General features: G+C 33.5%; 2 protein-coding genes across 2 annotated transcripts; both read right to left on the reverse strand.

Annotated features, from left to right (window-relative positions):
- Positions 1-250: 250 nt before the first annotated feature.
- Positions 251-4,977, reverse strand: LOC122517219. The gene is made up of 5 exons (XM_043635657.1): positions 4,825-4,977; positions 2,793-3,205; positions 2,106-2,510; positions 1,597-2,013; positions 251-743 (listed from the first exon to the last, which is right to left on the reverse strand). Exons 1-5 carry the CDS (start codon positions 4,969-4,971, stop codon positions 251-253), a joined length of 1,875 nt encoding a protein of 624 aa, XP_043491592.1. The 5' UTR covers positions 4,972-4,977.
- A 758-nt stretch (positions 4,978-5,735) lies between these two features.
- LOC122517221 (proline-rich extensin-like protein EPR1) lies at positions 5,736-9,541 on the reverse strand. The gene is made up of 3 exons (XM_043635658.1): positions 9,455-9,541; positions 8,984-9,150; positions 5,736-8,859 (listed from the first exon to the last, which is right to left on the reverse strand). Exons 1-3 carry the CDS (start codon positions 9,539-9,541, stop codon positions 5,736-5,738), a joined length of 3,378 nt encoding a protein of 1,125 aa, XP_043491593.1.
- Between the last annotated feature and the right edge of the window lie 17,331 nt (positions 9,542-26,872).

A 26,872-nucleotide genomic window follows, 5' to 3' on the forward strand; every position in this document is an offset into this window, starting at 1 on the left:
AATTTCTACTTTTTATGTATTATAACAAAATAATTTACTTTTTAAAATATTTTAAAATAAAAATACTTTATTTTAAAATAATTTTTACTTTAAAAAATTATAATAAAATATATATTTACGAATAAGGAAATATCTCGTGTGGTATTAAATATTTATTTTATTATAATTGTTTTAAATTAAAAAATATCTTATATTTTATAATATTTTTACTTTAAAATATATGCATAATTGTTTTTTTTTAATTCGTATCTCAGTTTGTACGAGTTCGATCGAATCGTTCGAATCCTTCTAGAGTATCAATATCGGTAGAAATATCGATAATTTTGGTATTCTCTGTCGTTGTTGTGTTCTCACGATTGCTGTATTCGTTATTAATCGTTGTTGTACTCGTCGTTGTGACGATGATTTTTTGAGCCTCATACTCATATTTCTCCGTGCTAGCATAATCCTCCTCCAAGCTCGATTTGTGATTCGAAGGTATGATCGAACTTTCGGATAATTCGGTACGATCGTCCGTATCGTTTGCGTTCTTCTCGTCCTTGATCATCAAAACTTTCTCTTGAAGACGAGTGGCAGGTAAAACTATTTCTTCATCTTCTTGGTCTTCTTCTTGTTTTGAATTTTCGATAGATGAATGATCGGTTAGATGTTTAGCAATAGATTCTAAAGGTGTCATTATTTTTTTGACCATTTGTTGACGTTCTTCGGGTTCCATATTTTCTGATCTATGGATCAATTCGTGTCTGAAAAGTAGTTTCGCTTGAATATATTTGGTTACATTTGAATAAGACAATAATATATTTGGTCTTAAGCCCTATTCGCATACATAAGAATAATAATCCGCATAAATGAAGACTATTATTTATTATCGAGCGTAAAAAAATATCGAAGCTGAAATTTGGATTGTTTAATTAATTTCGAATCGTCGGTAACGCTTGCTTATTATTTTTAATTTAAATGAAAATTTTCAAGACAATTTAATTTCATAGCTTAATAATATAAAATGATCGTTGACAGAGATGATTTTGATTTATGAACCTTGTCGATCATATTCGGAACTATGATGCAAATTGGTTTAACAAAGAATATTCAATGACCTCGCAATGGTCTCGAATTCAGACCGTGGCATTTCATGAGATAAGTTCTTGACGAGCCTGAGGCTGTGGTCACGACGACTCACGAGTGACGTCTTTAGATTGAAAAGAATGAAAGAATCATCGTGTCTTCTTTAGTACTATACCACGTGTATTCACTCTCTCAGTGAAAGTCAGTCGAGTTTACAAACGTTTTAAGAGGAGTCGAAACATAAACGTTTATTACACGTCGTTCACAATGATTTCATTTGGTCGTTATTGATGCGCGACGTAAGTTAGAACGCGTCGATTCATTAGCCGACGTTAAAGGAATAAATTTGAGAAAGCAACTGAATACTGCTTATGTAATAACGCACTTATAGCTCTGACTTCAACTTGAAAATCTTATTGCTAATGGAAACAATTTCTATGATGATTATCATAACGATTGATTATAATCAAAGAGCCTACCAATTTCAATTTATAATATTTATTAGCTAAAATGAAAACATTTTCTCCTTACCTGCTAAGTTTATTTTTTTTTCTTGGATAAAGGTTCAAATGAAATATCATTTGCTGTCTCTCTTCTTCGTCCGTTAAAGCCTGTTGATTAGGTACAGCCACTATAGGAATAGGTTGAGAATTAGAGGAATAAAATTTAGGACCTCTGTTGAATTGAATCGGTCTTCTAATGTCGTAATCCTCTAAAGGAATTTGTACTTTTGGTTTCCCATTTTTTTTATTCTGTTCCACTATATCGGTAATCGGATAAATATCCAACATCACGCTGAAAGGTTGTGGTTTTTTTCTTTTCTGATAGTTCGATATATACGCATTTTGTAATTGCGATTCGGCTGTTGGTGGTGGTTTGGTAAAAGATGGTCGTGCAAAGTATGGATCGTAGTATGGATTGTATCTGTTAATACCTGCTGGTGAAAATCTAAAAAAATGATTGTTCAATTTTTCTTCAAAAAGAAAAAGAAAATAAAATTTACTTGATATTAAAATCTTATTGTTCAGTAGTTTTGTTACCTAACATTAGAAGTGGCTAAAAGATTAACGTCAGATGGGTGTTTAGGTTTATACTGATAAAATGGATCTCCGTTATAATTTGTAGAGTAGTAAGAATCATCGAATTCTTCGGATCTATCAGAGTTAGATGAAGCTTCGGCAATTTCTGGATAAACATCGTACTTCTTAGGATTTAAGTAAACTCCGGTGAACTTGATACCTCTGCTCGGCATTTCTGCGTCATTTGTAAGATATTTTATGATATCTTGTATATTTCTCGAGGCGTGAGGATATCGGTATTGCGTTAATTGGGGAAATTTGATACGTTTGAACGAGCTAGGATGTGGGGTCTTGTATTCCCAATGAAATGGCATCGGTTTTCTATCTTCCAAATCATCTTCTTTCTCCGACTCTGGAGGTTTGTATCTATTTAAAATATTTTTCGATAATTATGATAGTGAATTAACAAAAGTCAAAACAATTCAAAAAAGAAAAAGATTTTTTGATTTAATTAAAATTTTAATTATATATATTACCACATATAATATATTTTCTATAACACACAATTATTTATACTATATAATAAATTATAAAAGAATTTATTTCCAATTTTTCGACTTTTACTCTACTGTCATAATTACCAATACTTATGTGATAACAAGTTGTCATAACGTTAATATCTTTTATAATTAATTAAAATGATCTTACCTTTGTTTTATCCTATAAATCATCGCATGATTATTAAACAGTTGTTTATTTTCCGGGCCATCTTCTTCGTCATTACGATCGTCAATAGATTTCAAGAGTCTCTTTCTTAGTTTAAAATTACTCGGATTTTGGGATCTCGATTCTGCTTCAATCATATGCTCCATAGAAGCTTCTTCCGTAACTTGATCAGATGTTTCGTTTTGATGTGATAATATATCTTCAGTATTCTTATCATAGGAATAATTTTCTATAGGAAGTACGGTTGTTTCAGAAGTGGTTTTAGGGTCGATTGCCTTTTTCGAAACAGTTGGTCCTTTTCTTAATGCATTTTGAAGTACATATATGTGCTTCGTTTCTTGACTTATTTTATTTGATGATGTCGCGGAAGTAAAGTCGTATAAGAATACCGCCACCTATGGAAAAGTTCATGTGTTCATATTAAAAGAGAAAGAGGAAAATAATTTCTATATTATTCCAGACAATCTTTAAAGGTTGCAGCAATAATAAGAGTAAAAGTATACTTCTTCAAAGAATAGAATTCTTTAGCACATAGGGAAAGCAAACGCAACGAAAAAAGTTTACATAACCGAAGACGATAATTCAAAATTATTGGAACTCGTAATATTAACTAAGAATGATAAATCATGAACATCTAGAAAAAATGTTCGTTGATAGAATATTCGACAGAGAAAAGTCACATAGCCATAACTTCCGCATTGTTAGAAGCATCGACCATGTAATATATTCTTTCGAGTATCTTGATACTTGTATATTAACTGTGAGTTTCTTTTTTTCCTTTTTTTTCTTTTCTTTTTTCTTTTTTAATTTTATTTATTTATTTTATACGTCGATGATCTCTCTCAAGCTGACGAGTTGTTACTTTCTCCTCTTCATACTCATTATCCTTTCCCTTTCGTCAGAATTTAACGTCAGAAAAAAATATTCTCTCTGCCCTTTCGTTGAATCACACACTAACAAGAAAGAAGAAATTTTTTGCCACGTGTTTAAGTGGAATTATATAAATAAGATTTGAAAGATTAGTGGGCGTTAATACGATGAATTTGTTAGATAAAATTTTGTTATTCTACGCTCGCGTTATAATTACTATAATTTTTCGAATATGCAGCTAACGAATACAGTGATGTATTATCAATTATATCTTATGTTCATTAACCCTATTTCGATGTTTCGCGTGTAGTCGGATTTAAATCCGCGTAAAAATGACCATGGTCGGCCCATATGTGAAGGACGCAGAAATCTCTTTGACGCTTGGCTCGCCATGCATAGAAGGTGTTACTCCTGCATCTTAGGTGAAATTTTAATAGTTCATGTCTCTATTGTGCCTCTCACATTAATCATCGGGGAAAACGCTCGAGAAATAGATAATTGTACTCTCATTGTTTGTTTTCTGTTATTCTTTTTCTTAACAAGGTGTAGCAAAAATTACTACACATTTTTACAAAATTTTTACTTAATCTTTTAATTCACTTATCCTACTTAAATTTTAAAATATTTTTAATTATATGAATTTAAAAAATCTTTGTATATTTTTTTTAGATAGAATTATATATTACATTAGAAGAAAATCAATATAATTACAATTATAGGATAAATTATGAGATTTAATTAGCTGTTGACTAGAATGATTAAGCATTAATGAAGATATTCAATGTTAGACTATGATTCACGATAAATAATGTATAAATTCATACTTATTTTCCCATCGCAAAACGAGTGATATTGATCTTCATGTAGAAGAGAATAACAAAGTTGAACGCTCATTTAATTAAATAGCATTGTCTTTAAATATCAATTTCCTTTAAAATGATATCTCATTCTGAATATTTTTTTCATTATCTTATAATTTCATTTATATCGTTAATGAGATAACTTAGATAATAATTAAGAATTCGTGAAAAAATTGGGCCGTTGAATTGATTTAATCGGAACTCGAACCCGGGTCTTCCGTTTTCTGGTGCTTGATCCCACAATAGTAATAATAATAATAAAAATAATAATAATTGTTGCTTACCAGTATCACTGTTATGAGTACCATTACTCCGATGACAAACTTCCTCACGATCGAATTGTAATGATTTTTGCGATATCGATCGCTACGATCGAAATAAAGTCCAAGTTCGGATATACTTATAGCACTTCTTCGTCCAGGATGTAGCATTTGTTTACGCGAATTGGATTGATCGGGGTCCATTATAATCATTCATCGATAATTGCTACTATAGAATAAGTTAGAGACGATACTGTATCTAATGTTCATTTTATATAGATTTATCAATTCGTACGTTGTGAATCTAATTGTGTTAACAAATTTTTAAGTTAAATACTCTTTCAGACTAAAAACCTCAAATAACTGATCTCTTTTTTTTTTACCGCGAGATGTTATTCTTACGATGCTTTCTATGGTACTAACAAGCGTGTGTTCTTTACCACACAGTTTTCACTCGTGATTCTATCAAATAGGTAGAAATTTTCTTTGTTTGTGGAGGAGGTTCGTTATGGTAGGAGGAAACAAGTGCTTTATGGGCTACTTACCTCGACAAGGTTCAACCATTTATATCGCGTGATAAGTTTTAAGCAAATTAGTCTAGAAGGTTATTGTTGTTTCTTTTTTTGGAAAAAAAAGAAGAAAAACATTTATTAGCTTTTTACAAATAATTACGCTCTATGTACTGCTTAGATTTCTTCTAAATTCTAGCATATGATAAGGATGGTAATTCGAAAATATTTCTCTAAATTTATTTAACGCGAAGAAGAAACTTCGCTGACTGCGCGATACCTTAAATTAACGTGATTAACATGTAATTGCGTGTTACATACAAATGTATAAAAATAAAAGGAATAAAAAAAAAAGACTTATAGAAAAAGTGTCTTTAAAACTCGGTACATTTAGTTTTAAACTAAATTGTACGAATTTTATTTGGATCATCGTTTGCGAAAATCGAAGAATATATCAGGGATCGGATAATTGTAACCTGTAGGTCTGAAGGTTACCGGAGGTAAAGTAGGGGTAGGAGCAGGTTTTCCCGTTGGTGGTTGGTAAGTTGGTGTGCTTGGCGTTGTGCTGTACAATGGCGTAGGATAAGGAGGAGCAGTTATAGTGGAATAGGTGGGTTTTTCGGATGATGGTGGGAGATAAGGATCAGGCCTAGTGGATGGTATAGACGGTGTATATGACGTGGTGCTCTTTGAAACGAACGGAGGAAGATAAGTTGCTCTCGTCGTACTCTGCGAGATACGCTTAGTTGTAGTTGTTGTTGAAGTTGGTGGTAGATAAGTTGGTGTCGTTAGTTTCGTCGATGGAACGGTCGTATCAGAAATACGCTTAGTGGTCGTTCTAGTTGATGTTCGATAATTTGGTGTCGTCGATGGAACGGTCGGGGTTGTCGAACGCTTGGTGTTCGTTGTAATTGGTGGTAGATAAGTTGGTTTTGTTGTAATGATCGGAGTTGTGACAGTACTCTTAGTGGTTGGTGAAATAGGTGGCAGATAAGTTATCTTTGTTGTTTTCTTCGATGGCACGGTCGGGGTTGTGTAAATTGTTGTTGATCTCGTCGTTGACTTCGATGAAAAATCCGTTGGAACGGATGGAGTCGTCGTGTAATAGATCTTTGTCGACACCGTAGACTTAGTATTTGGTGAGGTTGTGCTGGGAGGTATATAAGGGGTTGTTGATTTTCGTGTAAATATTGTTGTAGATTGTGTGGTACTTGGAGTTCGACGTTTAGTAGAAGTTTCCGGTGGAAGATAGGTGACTGGTTTAAAAGGTTTGGTGGGTACTGTAACTCTTTCTGAAGGTTGATATGGGGAACTCGTAGGCTGTGAAGAAGGAGGTAGATAGGAAGGTTTAGTTGGTGGCGGTTGGTATGGAGGTTTTCCTGGTGTTTGCGGCGGCAAATACGGTGGTCTAGATGGGGTTTGAGGAGGTTGGTATGGTGGTCTAGATGGTGTCTGAGGTGGTTGGTATGGTGGTCTAGAAGGGGTCTGAGGAGGTTGGTACGGTGGTCTTTCTGGTGTTTGTGGCGGCTGGTACGGTGGTTTAGATGGTGTCCGAGGGGGTTGGTATGGTGGTCTTTCTGGTGTCTGTGGAGGTTGGTATGGAGGTCTCGAAGGGGTCTGAGGAGGTTGGTATGGTGGTCTGGATGGTGTCTGAGGTGGTTGGTATGGTGGTCTCGAAGGAGTCTGAGGAGGTTGGTATGGTGGTCTTTCTGGTGTTTGCGGCGGCTGATACGGTGGTCTAGATGGTGTCTGAGGGGGTTGGTATGGTGGTCTTTCTGGTGTTTGCGGCGGCTGATACGGTGGTCTAGATGGTGTCTGAGGAGGTTGGTACGGTGGTCTTTCTGGTGTTTGTGGCGGCTGGTACGGTGGTCTAGATGGGGTTTGAGGAGGTTGGTATGGTGGTCTTTCTGGTGTTGGCGGCGGCTGGTACGGTGGTCTTTCTGGTGTTTGAGGAGGTTGGTATGGTGGTCTAGATGGTGTCTGAGGTGGTTGGTATGGTGGTCTAGAAGGGGTCTGAGGAGGTTGGTACGGTGGTCTTTCTGGTGTTTGTGGCGGCTGGTACGGTGGTTTAGATGGTGTCCGAGGGGGTTGGTATGGTGGTCTTTCTGGTGTCTGTGGAGGTTGGTATGGAGGTCTCGAAGGGGTCTGAGGAGGTTGGTATGGTGGTCTGGATGGTGTCTGAGGTGGTTGGTATGGTGGTCTCGAAGGGGTCTGAGGAGGTTGGTATGGTGGTCTGGATGGTGTCTGAGGTGGTTGGTATGGTGGTCTCGAAGGAGTCTGAGGAGGTTGGTATGGTGGTCTTTCTGGTGTTTGCGGCGGTTGGTATGGTGGTCTAGATGGTGTTTGCGGCGGCTGGTATGGTGGTCTGGATGGTGTTTGAGGAGGTTGGTATGGTGGTCTTTCTGGTGTTTGCGGCGGTTGGTATGGTGGTCTGGATGGTGTTTGAGGAGGTTGGTATGGTGGTCTTTCTGGTGTTTGCGGCGGCTGGTATGGTGGTCTGGATGGTGTTTGAGGAGGTTGGTATGGTGGTCTTTCCGGTGTTTGAGGCGGCTGGTACGGTGGTCTGGATGGTGTCTGAGGTGGTTGGTATGGTGGTCTCGAAGGGGTCTGAGGAGGTTGGTACGGTGGTCTTTCTGGTGTTTGCGGCGGCTGATACGGTGGTCTAGATGGTGTCTGAGGAGGTTGGTACGGTGGCCTTTCTGGTGTCTGAGGAGGTTGGTATGGTGGTCTAGATGGTGTTTGCGGTGGTTGGTACGGTGGTCTCGATGTGTTCGGTGGCAAAGTTAAAGGATTCTTTGGAGTTGATTTAATATATCCTGGATGTGGTGTCGTCTGAACAGTTGATATCTTGGGTGTCGCTGGAGGAGTTATTGGTGTTTTCGGAGTTGGATACGTATATTTTTGCGTTGTACTTGATGGTTTCGTGAAAGTAATTGGTGGTGGCCTGGTGGTCGGAGTCGAACTTGTTGGATAAGTTATTGGTGTCTTCGGAGGGGGATACGTATATCCTGGCGTCGTGTAAGTAATTGGTGGTGGCCTGGTGGTCGGAGTCGAACTTGTTGGATAAGTTATTGGTGTCTTCGGAGGGGGATACGAATATCCTGGCGTCGTGTAAGTAATTGGTGGTGGCCTGGTGGTCGGAGTCGAACTTGTTGGATAAGTTATTGGTGTCTTCGGAGGGGGATACGAATATCCTGGCGTCGTGTAAGTAATTGGTGGTGGCCTGGTGGTCGGAGTCGAACTTGTTGGATAAGTTATTGGTATCTTCGGAGAGGAATACGAATATCCTGGCGTTGTGTAAGTAATTGGTGGTGGCCTGGTGGTCGGAGTCGAACTTGTTGGATAAGTTATTGGTGTCTTCGGAGGGGGATACGAATATCCTGGCGTCGTGTAAGTAATTGGTGGTGGCCTGGTGGTCGGAGTCGAACTTGTTGGATAAGTTAATGGTGTCTTCGGAGGGGGATACGAATATCCTGTCGTTTGTTTTGTAGATGGTTTTGTCGGTGGATACGTCTTTTTCGTTTGTATTGTGGGTTTTGTTGTATCCTCTCTATTAAAGGAAAAATTATTTAAATAAAAATGGTTACTGTCTCGTTTATTGGATTATTTTTTGCTCTCATTGGAAATCTGAATAATCTTTAAATCATATTTTTAATTTTTTTTAATTTATTCACCTTGTAGGAGGTAAAGTTAAAGGTATTTTAGGTGTTTCGTAGTGATATCCATCAAATGCTCTTTGGAGTAGTGGATAATTCTCTATCGCCCGTTTATCCCTTTCAATTTGCTGCGCATGGCATGTGGAGAGTACCGTCACGAGGGTGACGGTACACAGCAGCTTCCACTGTGAACAGAAAAAGATAGAAAATTAAAATAGGATTTAAATTGTATATTATTTATTTTTCAGTGAACTTGTTCGATTAAAGTGCTCGCGATAGTACGAACATCATCTTCGTGGGATAATCTCATGCCCCACCTATAATGAACTTACATAATAACATCTTACAAGGCAATGACGATCGTGAAAGGTTTGTTGGCACGAAATACACTATACTATGAATGCTTTTATTGATTGGTAATTCGCTAAACCTCTAAAGATAGTCATTGGTTGTTTTTATGGTCTTATTAACTAATCGCTATTTACAAACCTGTGATTTCGATAAAGTGTTAAATACACTATATTTAAATTTTTGAATGAAGTTGGAAGTAATTTCTATATTTTTATGTAATAACATTCTTAATGACATCAAAGAATTTTTTAATTGATTAAAATTAGACTTGTCGTATATTGATTGAGCATTACTAAATTATCTTGTCTCATTCGTACATAATATCTTATAGATACAATATGCGACGAATGACGTTTCTAGCTCGGAGAAATGTCCAGTGATCTTTAGGTTGTACAATTTATATGGAATGATCGCGCGCTTGTGGGAGAGAGAATATTCTCTAACATCGGTGTCCGTCAGAAGTGTGCGAAAGGTTTTTTGCAGTGGTTTATAAGAGTGTTACCGTGTATTTCCATGGTCTGCGAAACACGCGATACATATTATCGCAAAATTGCATATGCCTCATCTTGCATCGTATTTCAATGCACTTGGTATAAATATTTATATTTTAAATCTTTTAGAAGAGTAAAGAATACAATCTTGCTAAAGCTTCCATATTTCGTACAAACAATTTTCAAATTTTCTTGTCGATGAAAAATCACGACTTTAATTTTACATTATTTGATCGAAAGTTTAATCGATCGTTACGTATTTGACTGACCTATTAACAATTTGGAAAAAACGGTAAGATATTTTTCGAGATAACGAGGTATCAATACAATGATGGCTTTTATAAGATGCGTCAGGACTTCATCGCTTATGGGATGTGCAAATTTTCTTGCATCATTGCACCAAGAAGTAGACGCAATCCATATCCAGCGTGTTATAAAACGCAAATCGATGAGTAGCTTTGAAGAAGTCATACATCGTTCGTGATGTAATCTTTGAAAACACAGCCGGCCGTGCGGAACATGTTTTTAAATCGAAAATATATGCCATCCGATTTAATTTCTTAATATTTTCATTGCATATGTAAAAGACATAAGATACATGATAAAAATTATACGTCATCTTGACCAGACGATTTTCAAAATTACTATTAAAGAAAAATTATAAATAATAATTGGTACATAAAAATATCATTGGAAGGTTGACAGATCGATTTAGTTTAATTTACAACTTTTACGGATAATAATTTGGTCGTATCGTAAATCAATGAGTAAGATACGGCACCTTCTTTCACCGCTGAAAGATCTATTGAAATGGAATACATGAGAGACAGGCAAAAATAGTTTCTTGCATAATGTAAACGCCTGTTGCAGTTACGCATTACGACTTTGGTACTAATAAAGCGTAGAGAAGAGATGAACAGGCGCGGACCAAGACGTCTGCGTTCTTTTACCTGCACTTTCTAATTATGTGTTGATCTATACGTGATAATGCGCGTAATTAAAAGAAAAATGAAGAGAAACAAAGACAGCGATGTTGTGAAACGTTAGAGAATCCGCCTATTGAGATATCTACAAGATACGGTTTCTATGATACAAACAAACTAATTGAAACTTTCTTCGAATTTTATCAGATTTGTTCGTATCTTTCGATGGTTCTTAAACATAAGAATTATAAATTGTCTAACAAGTCAAAAAACTGTTTATATTATTCTCGATTGTTAGTACGGAGAAAGTTTTCTTGGTAACGAATGTTCGGAGAATTGGAATGCTTCACGCCTCGTAATTGTTCTTTATCTTTTTCACTCGTTAATAATTATTTTTAAATTGTAGAAAAAAATCAGCAAGCACAGAACTTATATAGTCGGTAGGTAAAATGATCGTTCCTAACATAACAAAGATCCGCCTTGTTTTATGGTACATGCAAATGGAAAATCCATCCGCCGTTTTTTACCTCCATCATTATTATACAGCAAGGACGTTGTACGCTCGCTAATATGGAAGATACTATTATTGAACGTCGGATTTCTACTTTCACTCTTAATAAAAAAGTAAAGTATCGAAGCATCATTAATGATTTTTTTCTATCTATTTACAGAATCTTTTTTCTTTTTTATTCCTCCCCCTATTTTATATTCTATTTTTTTCATGGATTTAATTCACCTGCTGTATAATTTTATTACTTTAATAATGAAGATGACTTTTGGAATTTACAAATTGTGTAGCGTTTAAAAGATATTTTAAATAAAATGAAAGAAAATGAAATAAATTGAAGAAACAAAAATAAGCAAAAGTTGTCCCCATCGTCTGGCCAAAAGGCAGAGGTCCCAATTGTGACGAAATCGAAAGTTGAATCGGCCGATCTCCGAAGAATTCGAGGAAGGAGTACGTAGGAAGAAGAAGAAGGAAAAAATATCAAGAGAAAAAGATGTAGAAGAAGAGGATGAATAAAAAAAAGAAACGAGACAGAAAAGAAGGACGACATGATATTTATCATTCTTACGAAAGGCCGCTGATCATCTCGAAATTTACTGACCAATTTGACTTCTCTCGATTACACAACCAAAATACCTTGCTTTTACTTTAATATTCTCTTTTAACTATTTATTTATTTTTCCCTTCTTCTTCTTCTTTACATATTTTTTCGTCTTCGACTCCTATCTCAACTTTTGAGGATACGTTTTTCGTATCCATTTGTTTCTTTATATGAGTTTTGTAATATCTTTCTCTTCTATTATATTTTTATTTATTAATTTTTTCATGTCTTCTTATTTCTTCCTGGTTTCAACTCAACGATCTTCAAAAGAGAATAAATTTTTCTGTCTACAAACATTCTCGTATTATTCTTCTTATCTTCTAATATTTATTTATTTATTTATATTTTTTTTTCTGTTTTATGCTAATCTTATTTTAACATTTAGAGGACGATCATAGTAAAAGAATAAATTATCCTGTCCACGAGTGTTCTCATATCGAACGGCTTACATAAATTCAAAGAAAGGAAACACGTGGGCGAGTAGAATAGTACTACAAGATGAATCCACCGAAATGACTAGAGTACTACCGAAGGTAATAAACTTAGGTGATGATAGTTGTTTGTAGTACGAGTAATGAGTAGGTGGTTATAAGACATAACCACAAAGAAATAGAAAGTTCTTTAACATCGTAATAATAATTGTTACACGAACGAATGACGAATTGTCATTGACCTTCATTTTCACAATTCAGTTTAACATTTGAAAAATATCATTTGAAAGGGATTCTTCGTTAGGATTAGTCTAACGTAAGGTATCATAATAAATATGAATATGTAATATGTTTCTGAACAATGGTATAAAAAGAATTTTGAAAAGATCATCAACGCGCATCGTCAACTCTAAACTTTGGCTTAACGTTCGATCATGGATTTTACGCTCGTACTTGCTCTTTGTTAATCATTCGTAATAAATGTCAGCTATGACGGATTAGTTGTTGGTAATAAATCGTTTCGTTGAAGATAAGCACGATCCTCGGAGTTGAGAGGGAAAAAGAATGAAATAAAAAAAAGATAAAACAAAAAAAGAAAAAAAAAGAAATTCGTTAAGAGATGGACAAGTCGAATTACATTTCTCACTCCCACGACGAACGTTTTCTCTTGTGTGATCGAGTTGGAAGAGTTATCCATCATGCTATCTTATTATATGTGTGTGTGTGTGTGTGTTTATACGCGTATAGATCGATTTACTAAAAACACACATACCCTCACATAAAAAAGATATGAAAATATCAAGAGGAGTGATTTGCTTACGTAATGACGTTGCAATTTCGATGACAATCTTATCTCTCGCAACTTTCTTCGTACTTTTTGTTCTAGAAGGAACTATTAAAGTTTGTTACCTATTAATAAAATAATTGTTAGATGTAAAATATATAAAGAAAAATGTGTAATTGTTATATCTACGTAGATAATTTGTTTACATATTTATATCGATTTCAATTATGTATGCAAATCGGTGGAGACGAGTATATTTGAAATAAAAATACAATGTTGTATAAGTCAAAGAGGAGGATTAGGAATAGACGTGGCCTGATCTTTCACTTCTGAATCGACTCACAGAGTTAACCTATAGTTTAGTAAGTTCGTTAAATATCGATCTTTTCTATACTACTTTTGTTTTGAAAGCAACGAGCTACGATTTAATTAAATTCTTATGAGTTCAACATATAACACGAACTACCAGTTACATAGTGATCGTATCTGATACAATTTCTGCTAATAAGACTATAGTTCCTGTAAATGATAAGGTATGCAAAAAAAAAAAAGAAAGAGATAATCAGGAAGCTATTTTTATATAAAAAAACATGTTTTTCAAAAAAACGAAACATGATTATTTCGTATTTTAAGTGGCAAAAGTAGGAAACGGTTTAGGCTAGGAGCATCCTAAGATATCTAAGATCGGTTAGAATGTCACGTTACGTCATGGAACCTCACGACTTCTAATAACGTACGAGTCGACCGATTCGATAGCGTCTTTTATTCGGAACGTACAAAATTGACCTTTAAATCATTTAGAAATTTCTCTATTGCGCTAGTCCGAAAATGAACGGACGTTGTATTAGACCAGCCGATTCGTTGCGTGACAGATTGTTGTCTTCCTCAAGATTGCATTCACGAAAATTACTCCGGAAGTTGTCTTTAATGTAAATAAATATTTTTTCTCGGTGGTTTATTAAATACTTAGGAGAGTACTTTTGAAAATTTAAATTTTCACATTTATCTTTTTTATTTTCTTTCTCTCTCTCTCTCTTTTTCTCTTCTTCCACGAAATTACGTAAAAAAAAAAAATAAGTACGAGAAAGTTTCTAAGATAAAGTTAAAGATTATAAGAAATATTTTTCTAATGTTGTATTTGATGGAAAAAGGAAAGTATTGTCGAAAGTAAATGTTTTCGTTGGAATATGAAAAATGCATAAAAGACTTAGTAACACACAGACATACACACACGCTAAGGATAATGCAAATAATATTTTCGCGCGCATTTTAAAGGATGCGTCTGTAGTCTCTAGATCTTACAATCTATAAAGAAATTTATTTTAAGTAGCATTATACACCATATTAGTAAGTTCTTATCGTTTATGTTGTTATAATGACAACGATTAAAAAAAAAGAAAAAAAGGTAAAAACAAGAAGAAAAGAAGAATTCCATCAGATGTATCGCGAGTTAAGAAACAATTATAACCTTTGACATTTACGCGCCAACAGCTGGCTGTCGTTCGAGTCTTGCTATTAATTCCTAAGAGGTTGTGCGCACGGCCGCACTATCTGCAAATACCAACGACTAAGCTCACCGTCAGAAATATTATTTTGCCAGAGAATGAAAGTGCGAAACGACGAAAGTTTGTCCCTTTTTTTTGTATGTGGTATTTTTTTTCGAACAAATAATGGGAAATACAATCGTTTCAAATAGGAAGACCATATAATAGGGGATGATAGCAAATATCTATAACGATCGCGATCGAACACGTGTTTCTGTCATAAGTCGAAGAGGATAAACTTTATGACCTAATTTGTTATTATAAAAATACAGAAAAATGTTACGTAGTCGTTTAAAAACGTAAAGAAAACAAAAATTTTAATAATAACGTGTAACATTTTCTACGTAGATTTATTGTAATTTTTTTCTTTCGATAAATAGATTCTCACAGGAGTGCCAATTCCGAAGTAGCTAATTAACAATGATCCACTAAAAGTTGTCCACATCGATGACACTTTCGTCGTTTCGTCACGTAATATACGTTTAAAACACACCTCTCGTAGAAGGGACTTTAATTCACTGATCGTACTTTATCACTAATATCCACAAAACTCTCGTCGATTACTTACCATTTCACTAATTTTAAGAAGCTCTCGTCGTTAACGATAATAACCGAGCGAAGGGCGAGTCAAAACGAACGCATGTCTCGCGGGAGCTTCTTCAGCGTCTATCTCGATAGAGTTGACTTCTTCGGACCCGAGCGAACGTTGAGAGCATTTATAGGATTCACCTGATTGGGTTGGTGGGGGAGAGACGTACGGTCCATACAATTATTGCGATCCAATGTGTCCAAGAGGATGCTGTAATTCTTCTTCTTTCGTGTCGTACTCGAGTGGGAGAGAGAAAGAATATCGATGTAAGTGAGGGGGAGCCAATAGCAAGGAAAGAAGAAGAAGAAGGATCCAGAAAGAGAGAAAGTGAGAGTTCGCTTCGGTAGAAGAAAAGGAAAGAAGGACGATGCCAACCAAGTTATATCTTCAAAAGGTCCATTGAGTTGTGTGTGCCGACACAACGGAATCTCGCGATCGACCGTTTCGGAGGATTCAAGGATACACATAATTTCGATCGAGTGCTCGTGCTCGTCCATAGGACTTGAAAGTATTTAGAATGTGTGATATATTCATTCGGGCTCATAATAATATAATAAATCTTCATTCATGGTAATATAAAAATATAAGCTGAGTTTTAAGCATACTTATTAATAGTTTTTAATTTATTTTTTTCTTTTATTTATGTCGAATCATTTTTGGAAATAACATTAAAATTCATTATACGTACTAGGGTTACATACGCCTTTCGACTTAATATCGTAATACCTAATGACAGACGTTACGTTAACTCGTTAATTATAAAACAGATTAGCACAGAGCCATTCTTAAGATATTTAATTATAAATACAGTAGTTTCTTAAATGTATTACGAGTTATTCGGACGCGATGATACCTGTCACGACTACTGCATTGTAATTGCAATGTGGATCTTGACTGGAAATGCTACTTGGATAACGACGGTTGCTCATTGTTGTTCGTGCGAATAAGAAGGCGAAATAAAAGAATAAAGAAAAGGAATGATTTGGCGGAACGTTTTAATGACAGAGTCCCTGTACTTGACTGTTCGTGCAATCGTACAGGCGCCGATTATCTTTTCAAGATCTCATTTCACATATGATTTTTTCGAAACGATTTTTTCTAAACGATTAATTAAGGTAGAAACAAAACGCAACCCTTTTTATTTTCAATATGATCGATCTTCACATTTCTTCTAATTATTAATTGTAACAATGAATTCAGTATCTTTTTACAAAATTTAGTATTTATTTATAAAGTAATCATACATCTATTATTCTTTGAAATAGTCCATTATTTTTAATGACTCTGATCTATCTTTCAGGTAAATGTCGAATTCTTTAAAGACAATAAAATGCCAATTTTGTTGAAATGAATGTAATATTAAGGCACCGAATTAGTCGTTACACCTAATAATTTCAACACTAACCGATTGGAAAGTATTGTTACGAGGAGGGTAGCACAAGTACGTATTACATAAAACTGTTTGCAAGAAATAAAGGATACTTTCGAGCAAGGATAAAATGATGTTCGGTGGTTAAACGGCGTACGAGTTCATTAAATCGTGTCTTTCTTTACATATATATATTCGTTACATTTGTGTACGTGTAACACTATAAGGAAAAACTAATTTTGTTTTTCGAAAACTTATTTAACCCTAGAGATTTGCTGAAATCAATTAAAATGATTGGTTAAAGCGTGTCTTCATTATTCTTCTTTTCTTTTATCTTTTTATCTCTTCTTACAATTACTATAAATATGTATTTATAACATATTTTTTAAACAATATTGTTTAAGTAATAAATTAAATAATATACATAAAATATAACTAAAAACGAGCAATATTTATCGGTAACGTTGGTAATTGGAATGTAAAAAACAATTATCATCCTAAGTGAAATGATTAAGAGAATACATTAGTAGACGATGTAATTTAATTAATTTTTATAGAAAATAGATGATTTTTCTCGATATAAGCAATATCAACGTAACGAATCATCGAAAGAACATTAATGCATCTTACATTCGCATTTATTGCATATTAGAAAACAGAAGTGGCTAGATTCTATATAATAATAACATCGAGAGAAAGATTTTAAAGACCCGTTTTTCTGATCGAATACAATCGAAAGACGATTATTATAGATACAAATCGATCAGATCGTGACGAGAAGAAAATTTCTCATGGAACATACTCGATTCTTCTTTCCCACTGATCAAGTAGCTTACAAAGGTCGATTTCATGGTGCACACAACCTTCTAATGCCGGACTCACAGAGTTCGATTAAAACTGATCATCTTATTGGTAAATTCTCAAGGCCAACGAAACGTTCGGTGTATCAGTTTCTTAATGGCAATTATCCATGAATGAAATCCTTCTCTCGTAGATCATAACTTTCTCTCGTATATTCTGTTTTAGCGTGAATGAAGGAACTTACGGTATCGTATAAATATATTATGTACTTATACGTTCTTACGTGTAAACGTAAATATATATGCATATAGATATATAGGTTTATTATATAAAAGGTCGTAATCGCGATTCCTTTGACCTTCGATATTTTCTTACTCTGATATAAATCTTTGTTAAGACGATGTCTGTTAAAGGATGATAAGAATGTCGGGAGTGAGATGGGAAAACAAAATTTATTTCGCGTCGACAATGTACCGTACAAATAAGATAGGTAGAGAGTAAAATGAGAAGTTTCAAAATCGATTACTGCACCTATAGATGGACGTAACGGAAATGTTGTGTGGTAGTACCTTTCTCTCATCAGGATACGACTTATTTATGTTTCCTTTGCTTACATTTCACGAAACGGACTTGGATAAAGTGCGATTCTATCCAGCAATGCTTCATTACGTTCAAGATAGAGACCTTTATATATATAATTCACTAGAAGATAATTATCACGGATCCACATTGGAGTAGGTGTCATATAACGTGGGAGAGTTTTATTTACGTTAAACGGAAAGATTTTCAAAATCGTTACGTTCTTTTTCAACGAAGTCACTCGAGGATCTATCATTAAGTCATTCGTCATCGAATCGTGCAAATCCTTGTGCAAATATTATTTTTTGTAAAAGAATAAATAACTGTTACAAGTAGAAAGTCGAGGAGACAAAAATTATTTTCAATATTCATTTCAAGTAGAGAAATTGAAGACGTTCGATTTCAGAAGGCAATGACCTATGAATAATGTATCTCATCCGGCTGACGTAATTTTAATGAAATTTTTTCTAAATTAAGAGGAAAATATAATCACTAAATGTCGAGATGAATTGGTTAAGAATTTGTCGATGGGAGCGACGCGTTAAAAGCCTTGGAAATAATTTCAGGAAAGAAAGCCTTGAAAATGAATTAGATTCGATTCAATGTAGAAAAGGAATGTGTTTTAACTTTCAAGGTAAACCTGCTGAGAAAATGCGTTCTCGAATTAGGATGATTGGCTAACAAATTAAAAAAAAAATATAATATATATATATACGAGAGAAAAAGAGAGAGAGAGAGAGAGAGAGAGTGATAATATAAACTTACGATGTTTCTAACGATGATTCTCATAAGAATTACATAATCGACTCTCGATGCAGATATCGACCAAATCTTACGAAGTTTTCTTTATACTCAAGGGTGATTGGGATAGAATTAATAAAACTGAATTCTACATGATAAGCGAGTTATAAAATGATATGCTATATTTACGATTATTGTAATGTAAATGCTGAAACGCTCGTTGACCTGAAAAGTTATAAGCGACCTCAACGACTCTTCTTCGAAGATACGAACTCTCATTGGAACTCTCTTTTCCATAATTATTACCCAAGCGTGCGTGTATTTCGAAACTTCACGAATATTTTTATATCGTTATTTCTCTTTCTCTTATATATTTTTTTTTAATTTTCCTTTTTTATTTCTTTTTTTCTTATTCATGTACGAGAAGAGAAAGGGAAAAAAAGAAAAATATTTACAAAGGAAGATCCTTCAAGAAAATGAGACACATAGTCAATATTCAGTGAACGTATACCAGTAATACTCTTATTTCTTTACTCGCGTCATATCATTGTTTCTTAGACTCGATTTATTCCTTGTCGATGTAATTATAACGTTGTTCTATGCTATCATTCAAATAATGAAAACGCGTGAACAAAGTAGTGATAAATTAAACAGAATTAAATTATGCAAATTAGTAATTGATGTATTCTTCGCAGAAAATGCAAGCGTTTCGTCATTGTATGAATGTATACAAAGGAGAGCATGATTTATCAATAATTTGTTCACTTCTTACTAACAATGAAAAATACTAATTAGGTATTCCTTTCGAATGCAGGTTCTTTCGATAGAAATAAAATTATTTTATTATACAAATAATGTATAAATTATATTAGATAAGATGATTACCCTCACATTAATGACATCTATTAATACTAATATATTACCTGAATAATATTATATCTGGTAGTGTGTCAATTATAGTACTACGATTAACTATAATTAAAGATAACATTTTTGTAATTTTTATTTTCGAGCTATTCGTCGAAGCACGAACCTGTATGATCGATGATGCGCTTGATATTTCACCTCATATATGATGCTGCAATTTTCGTAAAGAGTCTCCTTTAGAAAGTGAAAATGTACGATAACATTTATAATAGGATAAATTACACGATTATTATATACTATATGAATATCTAGACATATCAGTATGCATGCATTATATTGAATGATCTTGCTTGGTTTTCCTTGAACCGGTCTTTTTTTTTTTAAGATGCTTCTCTTAAGCTTATTTTTTTTGGTCATTTATTATACAACGATGCTCGGCTGAAAAAAGTGGACGAAAAAGGAACGGAGATGGAAGATTCACCATTTATTTGGTCAAAGAAGGTCATGGATTTGGGTCTCGAGACCGAAAATGTTTTTTCGTATTGCAACAAGCTATGCATATATATTTTTATTGACCTTTCAAATATATTTCTGATTAATAAATATGGCTTGAAATTTCATCGTAGAAGATTAAATTGTTACAAAAAGAATAAAATTAATTATTATTAATTAATTACGAAAACCTTTTTCTTTTGGGTTCACTGATCTTCTAAGCAACATGTATTATAATTGATACAAAAGTCTTAGAGATTGTATCTGTTCGTTACAGGTTACCAAAAATATTATCTGACGAAACATATTTGGCAGTAACATAGTCGTAATTTATTGTCACCTGTTTAGAAATTTACATGGCTTAAAATTAGTTTTCTAATTCGACGTAACTCCTTCACCTTATTTCAAGAGATTTTGAAACCATTAGCTTTGCTAAAACATTGCAATATCATTTATATAATCGAATCAACGTGGATCTTCTTTATTTTATTTCACTTAATATTATTGTATATAATATAATATATTGTAAAAATAATTTTATATAAATGCAATAAATCTTTTGAGATAACATAGGATAAATTTGTGAATTACAATATTATCATGTAAAAATTAGTTGTAAAGAAATTTACGAAAGCACAGACTTATAGTTCGCGTAACTTGAAGTACGAGATAAATGAGATTACTTTCTTATTGATATTTTTCTTAACAGAAATAATTTGTCACTGTTCACTGATCATATATAATATCCATAATGACCGAAACCGTGACCGAAGCCATAATATGGATAACCTCCTAAAAAAAGAAATTAGAATCGATAAAAATCATATAGGTTTATCATTATATAAAATAGTTACTTAATTAATATGTTAAATTTTACCATAAAATCCATAACCATGACCATATCCGTAAAATGGATATCTGTAGCCATAACCATAGCCGCCATATGGGTATCCGAATCCACCGAATCTATAGCCGAGATATCCTGGTTTTGCAACTGCGATGCCGACGATGAGACTCAACAACAAAACTATTAACTAAATAAGAAGCAAAAAAAAACAAAAATATTAAAAAGAAGAACTATCGGGATAACACGTAACAGAGAAAGTTTTTCATAAGAATAAAAATAAAAATGAGATTTTAAATTGCGAATATATTATCGAAAAACACTCGTATATAAATCTTTCCTCGATAATTATTTATTTTATATATATTTTTTTAAGGCCTATTAAATAAAAGTAGTAATTAATTTTTATAAATATAAACATAACGAAAATTTGACTTACGAGTTTTGAGTAGGCCATCTTTCGTCCGTTCGTTCTTCGTTGATCGATCGATCTAACAAGAAAGAAGACGAGTACTCTCTCAAAGAAAACTGTCGAGATTAGACACGAGTAAAGCTCTTTTATAAGAAAACCAGTAGTTCTGTTTATAAGATTTTTTTCCCTGGCTACGGTATTGGTCCGTTCTAACGTTAATAGCAAAGCCTATTGTCAGGGAAGATTATACGAATAGAAGACGACGTTATGAAAGAATAATGCATGGCGTGGTCGCACATGTGTGGCTGATTTCGAGGTAAACATAATGTATATACATACACGGTGTGCCTTGACATCCAAATTTCTTCCCAACGACTATGTTGTCGACGATTCTTGATTAATAACCGTAAATAGCTTGTCTGCTTATTACACAAAACAGAGAGAGAGAGATAATACGTCAAGCGAAACCGTTGCTTAGTACTTCATAATTAGAGATCATTCAACGATATATACTAACGTATGTGATATCGATGTGTTAGAGAATTGAGAATGAAACCTTCCTGTCACGAGTATCGTAAGCGAAACAGAAATAAGAGAAGAAAGACGAATGCTTGCTCTGCTGAAATTTTATGTAATAATATTGAAAGAAAGAGGGAAAGAAAGGGAGAAAGATGAAGAAGAAGAAGAAAAAGAAGAAGAAGAAAAAAGGAACATTCAATTATAAAATGTAGAAATATGCTGGAGTTACAATGATAACGCCAAGTTTAATAGTATCTACTGCGTATGGTGCAGGGACGTGTGGAAAGACCGCAGTGATGTAATTCGACACAAACGATTAATATGCAAGTTTACTGCGAAATGTCAAACCCGATTTTACGAGCCTACTTTATTGCTTATCTTTCTTTCTTTTTCTCTAACTTATTTTGATTTTATTAGTCATCATTATTTTTGGTTTAATTATTCATATTATTTATTATTTAATTCGAGAAGAGACAAAAATTTTTTCCTTTTCTCTTTCTTTTTTCTTTTTTTGAAAGTCTTTTTGTTTTCTATTTCAAGAAATGTGAAGAGGATATAGTCATATATAATCGCATGCAGTTCGTTGCATAAACGTTTGTTTCATACGGTCGTGATCGACGACATAGATATAGTCTTCAAGAGAGCAAGCTAAGTCCCATGAAAGAAGAATATTAGTAGACCGTATATATTTTACATCGACATGTTTTTATATTGTTGAATTAAGTATAATAGCAGGATAGGGATAATCTCTATGTGGTGGGAACATGTCGGATATCATTATCATGGGAAACGGTTACCATTGAGCCTGAGATCAAAGATTTTAACGCGCCTTTATCGAGTATCGAGTATCGTTGAACTTTTCTCATTCTCTGATAATACCAAGTATACTTATTTCCTTCTGTCATCGAACAGACACGCTAACGAATAATTAAACTTTTAGAAATAGAATAAGTGTGAGATAGGATCGAGGAGAATGAATCATTATGACACTCAATTATTTTAATCTTTCTATTTATATACAAATTATCGAATCGGTTATAGTATCAATGATACAAAATATAAATTCGTTTAATAATTATTTAAAAAGATAATTTTTTCTTGAATATAAATATACATTTGGAAAAAGATGACGAATTTTTATTTATAAGTTAAGCATTAGGATCGATATGATCTACTTCATCATCGGCGATTCGTTTATTTTCTAAACCATCTTCGAAGGGAGTCATTGGAATTTTAGTTTTGTATTCTAAATTGGAAGCATCGATCGTTTTCTCCGCTTTCTCACTCGCCGAAATAGTTTCCGCGTCTTTGTTCACCTGTGTTTCAGAATTTCCTCCACCGTTATCATTGTCACCATTTTTATTACCATTTTTTGGTTTCGGACCATAACCATAAGGACGGAACGGTCCAGGATAAAAATCATCGTAATATGGATAATCATAATACTTGTGATAATAAGGATCGTGATAATGACGATGATCGACGGAACTTTCATTGTAATCTCCATGATGATAATAGCCTGGACCGAATTTGTAAGGTGGAGGAAAATCATAGAAGGGTTTATAGCCTCCATAAATTGGTCGACGATTATCAAATTTTGGACGATCCGACCCATTTTCTTCTTTAGTTTCTTCCTTGCTATTGTTATTCTCGCTAGAATTATTGGATTCTGTAGTTGGTCGCCGGCCATGATAACCGTAGGGATATTTGTAACCTAGGGGATGATGATAAGGAACGTGTGGACCAAACCCAAAAGGTCCAAAGTAATGTCCATCGATTGGTAATGGACTGTGATGATATCTGAGATTACCTCTTCGTCGATCTTCGAAAGATGAGTAACCATTGAATTCGTTAAAACCATTAAACGGTCTTCCCAAATTTCTATCGTTCGAGATTTGTTCGTGAGATCGATAAATAGAATCGAAATGATCTGGTGATTCGATATTTTCATTATTTGCAAAATTTCTAGTATTTACAGGACGACCTAGATTCAAACTTCCACGTAAGTTGGCTCTATCATCTCGACCGATTGGTTGAAAATAATTATTTGGGCCGTTGTAAGAGTCGTAAAATTGAGATTGTCGATAACCAGCATTGTCAGGATAATTTGGTCTCTCGTAAGGACTGTAAAAATCATCAGCCTGTCTTCTGATGTTTGATAAACGATTAGGTTTATTAGCTTTGCTTTCTTCTCGGTAAATTTCAGTTGTTGCAGGCTGGTCAATTTTGTCTTTGGTATTTAACAATAATCTTGGAATTTCTTCAGATTTGCTTTTAGTGACCGATGATATTTCGAAAAATGATCTGTTACCTCGATTAGCTGGAAAATCCCCGAATAGAGTTGGTGTAAGTACGGAAGCGACGTTTTTAGCGAAGGTCGTCAAAATGTCGGAATCTACGATAAAATTTAGTTAATAATATTTTTTATATTCGACCGGATTCTTTTTCTGTGGTGTCTTTATAAAAGTGGAAATATTTTTAGAAGACACTAAAAAGTAAGATATTTGGGAATTTAAATAACTCGTAAATTATTACGTTCTAGTCAAGGCAATAAGATTCGAATTAAGATAAATTTAAGATAAAAAGTATTTAAAATTCCATGAAATCATCTCGGATTACGGAGAGGAAGAAAAATTCTAAAAATTTTAGGCGGATCTGTGGGAACAAGAAATATTTTTCTTTTTTTATTCTCCAGATTGAATCAATATTTTTTTAATAATTAAAATGTTATAGAAGTAATTTACTTACTGATGGTGCTTTTGGCAGCACTCCCAATACTCGACAAATTCCACAATGTTATGTAGCATAGGAATATCTATAAAAGAATATTATTTTTTCTTACATATTGATTAATCAAATGAGTCTTTAAGGTGTCCTAATTTAAACACAAGGAAGTTTTCACGGTTAGGATATTTTTAATGAATAGAATAGGGATAGAATAAAATGACTAACATTATCAATGTTCTGTTCAACGAAGCATGAACGTCAAATTGAAAGGACGAGGGATAAATTGTCAGTGAGTCCCTTCGTGCGGAACCTTCTTACGTATATGCCTATCCTCGATTGCATCCTCACGGAAAGAGTAAAAGTATTTTTTACCAAGTTGTTTGGGATTGTTGGTTTTAAGGCTAATCAAAGATATTCGGTGCACATGCTCACCGATCGGGAAAAATCACGAAACGGAGTAACAAGATGCACGATTAGCATTATATTCGCGTTTGCAACTCATTTTCAAATCTTACTAAGAATCACGCTTGTCTTTAATGTGCATTGGACTAAGAATAGGAACGATCTTTCTAGGAAATCCGTGTTAAAAGGCTGAATCAACGATATGAAATTGTATCGTCTATGGAAAGAGAATAGAAATTATTATAAATGATCGAGTATTATTATCGTATATGAAACACTCTGATTAATATAATGTTAGAATATTCAATTACATTGTTCCAATTATAATTAAATTATTTTGGATTTTGTAACGAGCACCGAAGTTACACTTTGACGATTGCAATATTTTTTATGAAAACATGTAATTAAAGTATGACTTATTGTAGTTAATGTTAGTACGCACATTAGATACTCACGTGCAGACTGTAATGCATCGTGCGTGGGATTGATGACGACTAAGGTATACGCAACGACTCCGATGTCATTTATACTTTCCTCTCTCTAAACAATTCTGTGTCCCTTTGTTCTTAAAATATAATACGAGTATATCGATATATATGTATATATGGATTTGAACGTATAATCGGCATTTCGATGCAATTACATGGTTCAATCGTTCGATGCTCGCAACTTACTTAACGCATGAATAATTGGAACTATGTATTTTACATATTATACTTAAATGAATTACTCATATTTTTTTTTATTATTAATATTAAAATCAATGTTATTATTACTATTATTATTATTATTATTACATTCTAGTAAGTCAAAACATATGGCATACATTTGTATTTTCAATAAATGCATTAACGTTCGTTAAACGGTATTAATATGTAATTTGCGAGGAATCATTTAAAAAAATATATAACATTAACTCTTGTTCGTTTTTCGTTATTGAATGCTTACGAAATGGTAGATACCAAATGATGAGGCTCGAATCTTCAATAAAAAATATTTCTGTTAGATATAACATAATGATTCTCAAGGAGAAGATAATGACGATGAACCTTTCAAAATCCAATTTGACTGATCGTGCCGACGACGCCAGGTGCAATTACACCTGGAAGATTATAAATCTGAACAGGTCGCGTTCCATGTGTTACTGCCAATCTTGTTGCTCTAAAATTGGGTGTCACGATCACAGGTTGAATTGCTTTCATGCTAGATAATTTTCTTGATTGAATCGCTTGTTGGGTTGGATATCTTGGATATTTTGCTAGCATACCTGATACACTCCCATAAGGAATACCACCTAGAAATTAATAAACAATATTTTTTTTTATTTAAATATTTGTGATAAAATATACATTTTGTATATATTCTAAAAATGTAAATATTGTATATAATATTAAATAAAATATTTTATATATATGTAATATATACAATAAATAAAAAAAATTTGTTTTAATTAACGTAATTTAAATTGTGTAATAGATATAATTATTATAAAACTATCTCGAGTGTTATAATCTATAAAGGTGCAACCCCATGGTGAGGCTTGACGTTGATATTTAACGTCAAATTATGTCTCCATCTAGCTGAAATAAGTGGAGTTATGTCCAGCGTCAAAAAAATAAGCGACAAAAAATTGAGCGATCAAAAATTGAAAGTTCCTAACCTCATTTTTAATATTATTGTCATAATTATCGTTTATTTCATATATAATCAAATACTTACATTCTCGAAGAGTTTCATTACTTTTAATTGAATTTTTAAAAATATATTTAAATAAGAATTATTTTTGTTTAATGTTTTGAATGAAATTTATTTATTAATAAATAATAGAGCTATTTTCAGTTTGCCAATGTCGATTATTTTAATTACTAATTGACGCTCAAGCCTAATAAAAAGCTAATTTGTTTTTAGCTTTTTACAATTTGACGCTCAAAA

The sequence above is a fragment of the Polistes fuscatus genome, unplaced genomic scaffold (assembly GCF_010416935.1).
Source record: "Polistes fuscatus isolate 324 unplaced genomic scaffold, CU_Pfus_HIC Scaffold2, whole genome shotgun sequence".
Lineage (NCBI taxonomy): Eukaryota > Metazoa > Arthropoda > Insecta > Hymenoptera > Vespidae > Polistes > Polistes fuscatus.